General features: G+C 40.9%; 1 protein-coding gene across 1 annotated transcript; it reads right to left on the bottom strand.

The window, feature by feature from the left end:
- Positions 1-826: 826 nt before the first annotated feature.
- Positions 827-1,910, bottom strand: LOC121757485. Its single transcript, XM_042153024.1, has 2 exons — positions 1,092-1,910; positions 827-1,009 (listed from the first exon to the last, which is right to left on the bottom strand). The coding sequence occupies exons 1-2, from the start codon at positions 1,908-1,910 to the stop codon at positions 827-829; spliced, it is 1,002 nt and encodes a 333-aa protein (XP_042008958.1).
- Between the last annotated feature and the right edge of the window lie 368 nt (positions 1,911-2,278).

Here is a 2,278-nt window from a genome sequence, read left to right as displayed (position 1 = left end):
GGTTGTTTCATGTTGCTAAATTGATGACTAAGTTGATGGAATATGTTGTTGCCTGCTGCATTCTGTGTTGGGATATGTTTGTGATTCCTGTTGTGTGTGAAATAGCCACCCCTTGATATGGTTTGGAGGCTTTTGTTGGTGTATTGCTGTTGGTTGTTGCTGTGATGTGTAAAAGCCACCCCTTGTTTCTGGTTTGGAGGCTTTTGATGGTGTAGTGTGGTTGGTTATTTCTGTGATGTGTACAAGCCACCCCTTGTTTCTGGTTTGGAGGCTTGAGCCAATGCCCTATGATGAAATTTTTCTGAGGGTCTCATAGCATTATCCTGCTTATGTGCATTACATTAGGTTTGCACTATGTATGTGTACCAAAAAACCAAAAAAAATGCAGACCCTAACCCAAAAACCATAGGGGCTGACCTACACACTAAAAAATCAGACTACCCTATCCCATACACATGACTTTGGCTGACCTAGAAGCCAAATGCATTTGACAAAGGGCCAATATCATACACTGACCCAACATTGTTCTCTGGCAGTTGTAAGTACTGAAGCACATCTCTCACAACATCCTCCTCCACCTCCAGCACATTGGGCAGCCCCCCATTTCTTTGTAGCCTGTCCTTGTTGATGTGTGGGACTTTGTATCCATTTCCACCTCTGCACTGTAGGATTTCAGTGAGGCAAGCCTGCAAGCTTAGGAAAACTTTGTTGAGAGTTTGTGGTGACAGCTCTGTAAATGAGCTACACACATTCCCCATTAGTTCATCCACAGTCTTGCATGGTTTCTCATGCTGCAGTGACTGAATTGCCCTAAAAAATCCCAAGTCTAAGATGTTTGTGTCAGGGAATTAGATGGTTGACAAATCAGATGGATTTTAAATCCATCTGAATTGGCAACAGCCTGAAAATCTGCATCCATGGCAGTTATGTGTGGGGTTGCATTATCTTGCTGAATGTAGATGTCTTTACTTGCCCCAACAGGCCATTTGGCCTTAATTGCAGGTATAATCTGTGGCCAAGAACAATATCATAACTAGATGATGATCTTTTTTGAATTATTAAGATCTGATAGAATGAAAAATGTTGCATACCTTTTGGATAAGGCAGTCCCTCATCACTGCCTTTGTGACTGAATTGATTACTTTGGTTTCCATTGTGCCTCTTGCCCTGTTCCTTGATCTCCTTTGTGCTGGCAGAACTTCAGTGAAGGGAAATATTCCCACCTTACCATCATAAGTGGACTGCCCATCTATACCAAAGTGTGGTCTATTGACAGCACACATAAACATGACTTTGGTGATGTATCTCTTGGATTTGCATGTCCTATATGGCTCATCCTCATCGGGCAAAAGGTAGTACCTGTCTGATACCTTGGTCATATAGAACCATTTTTCATCTATATGCACAACATTATGCATGCTCTGAAACTTAACTCTACCTTGATTAATCTGTGGCTGAAGTTGACTAAGACTCCATCTAGCTCTTGCTATCTTATTCATATTGGTGAGGGCAGGTTTGATTGCATTTGTATGTGGCCTTAGTTTACCTTGCTTCACCCAATGACCTAATGTGCTCTTACTCACATTCAATTTTACTGCCATTTTCCTCAGGGATGATCTTTCAAGAGTAGATAAGTTTCTAACCTTTTCTTGATCAAGTTCTAATATGTCTCCATGATGATAGCCTTTAACCTTTCCTTCCATCATTGCAGGTTCTCCCATTTGCATCTGCTCATTGGCTGCCTTCCACAGCCTGTATACTGTCTTCCTACTGATGCTATGAGCTTCTGCTGCCTCCATTACAGCCCCTCTTGATAGTACTCCATCATGGCTATGCTTGAGTAGAAACTGAACCACATTATTCTTGATATTGCTGCTCAAGTGCAGGGTTTGCCTCTGCCCATTATCCATCCCAATGATGAAAATTTTCTGAGGGAATTAAATTTACTTGATGCTTGGGAGTGTTTTTGGTAGATTTTCAGATTTTGAGTTGGTAGGAGGTGGATTAAATGAGTGTAGTTGCTGCATTTATAGCAGCCATCAATGTAACTGTACTTTTTGTAGTTCAAATTTCCCTCACTCTTTGTAGAGGGAAATTTGAAAATTTGCCTTCCCTCAATTTCTTTGTAGAGGGAAATTTCCCTCAAACTCTATGTAGTTGGTGCAGCTATAGCTATGTTGAGGTGATTTCACCTAATGGAATGGATATTTTTATATATTGAGTGTTCTTTTTAAATTCAGTTTTCCATGTCTTATTCCCACTCATAATTTTGGCAGCC

This window comes from Salvia splendens, chromosome 12 (genome assembly GCF_004379255.2).
Source record: "Salvia splendens isolate huo1 chromosome 12, SspV2, whole genome shotgun sequence".
NCBI classification, from domain to species: Eukaryota; Viridiplantae; Streptophyta; class Magnoliopsida; order Lamiales; family Lamiaceae; genus Salvia; species Salvia splendens.
Note: the sequence above shows the minus strand (reverse complement) of the source record. Positions and strands in the feature narration are given on the sequence as shown.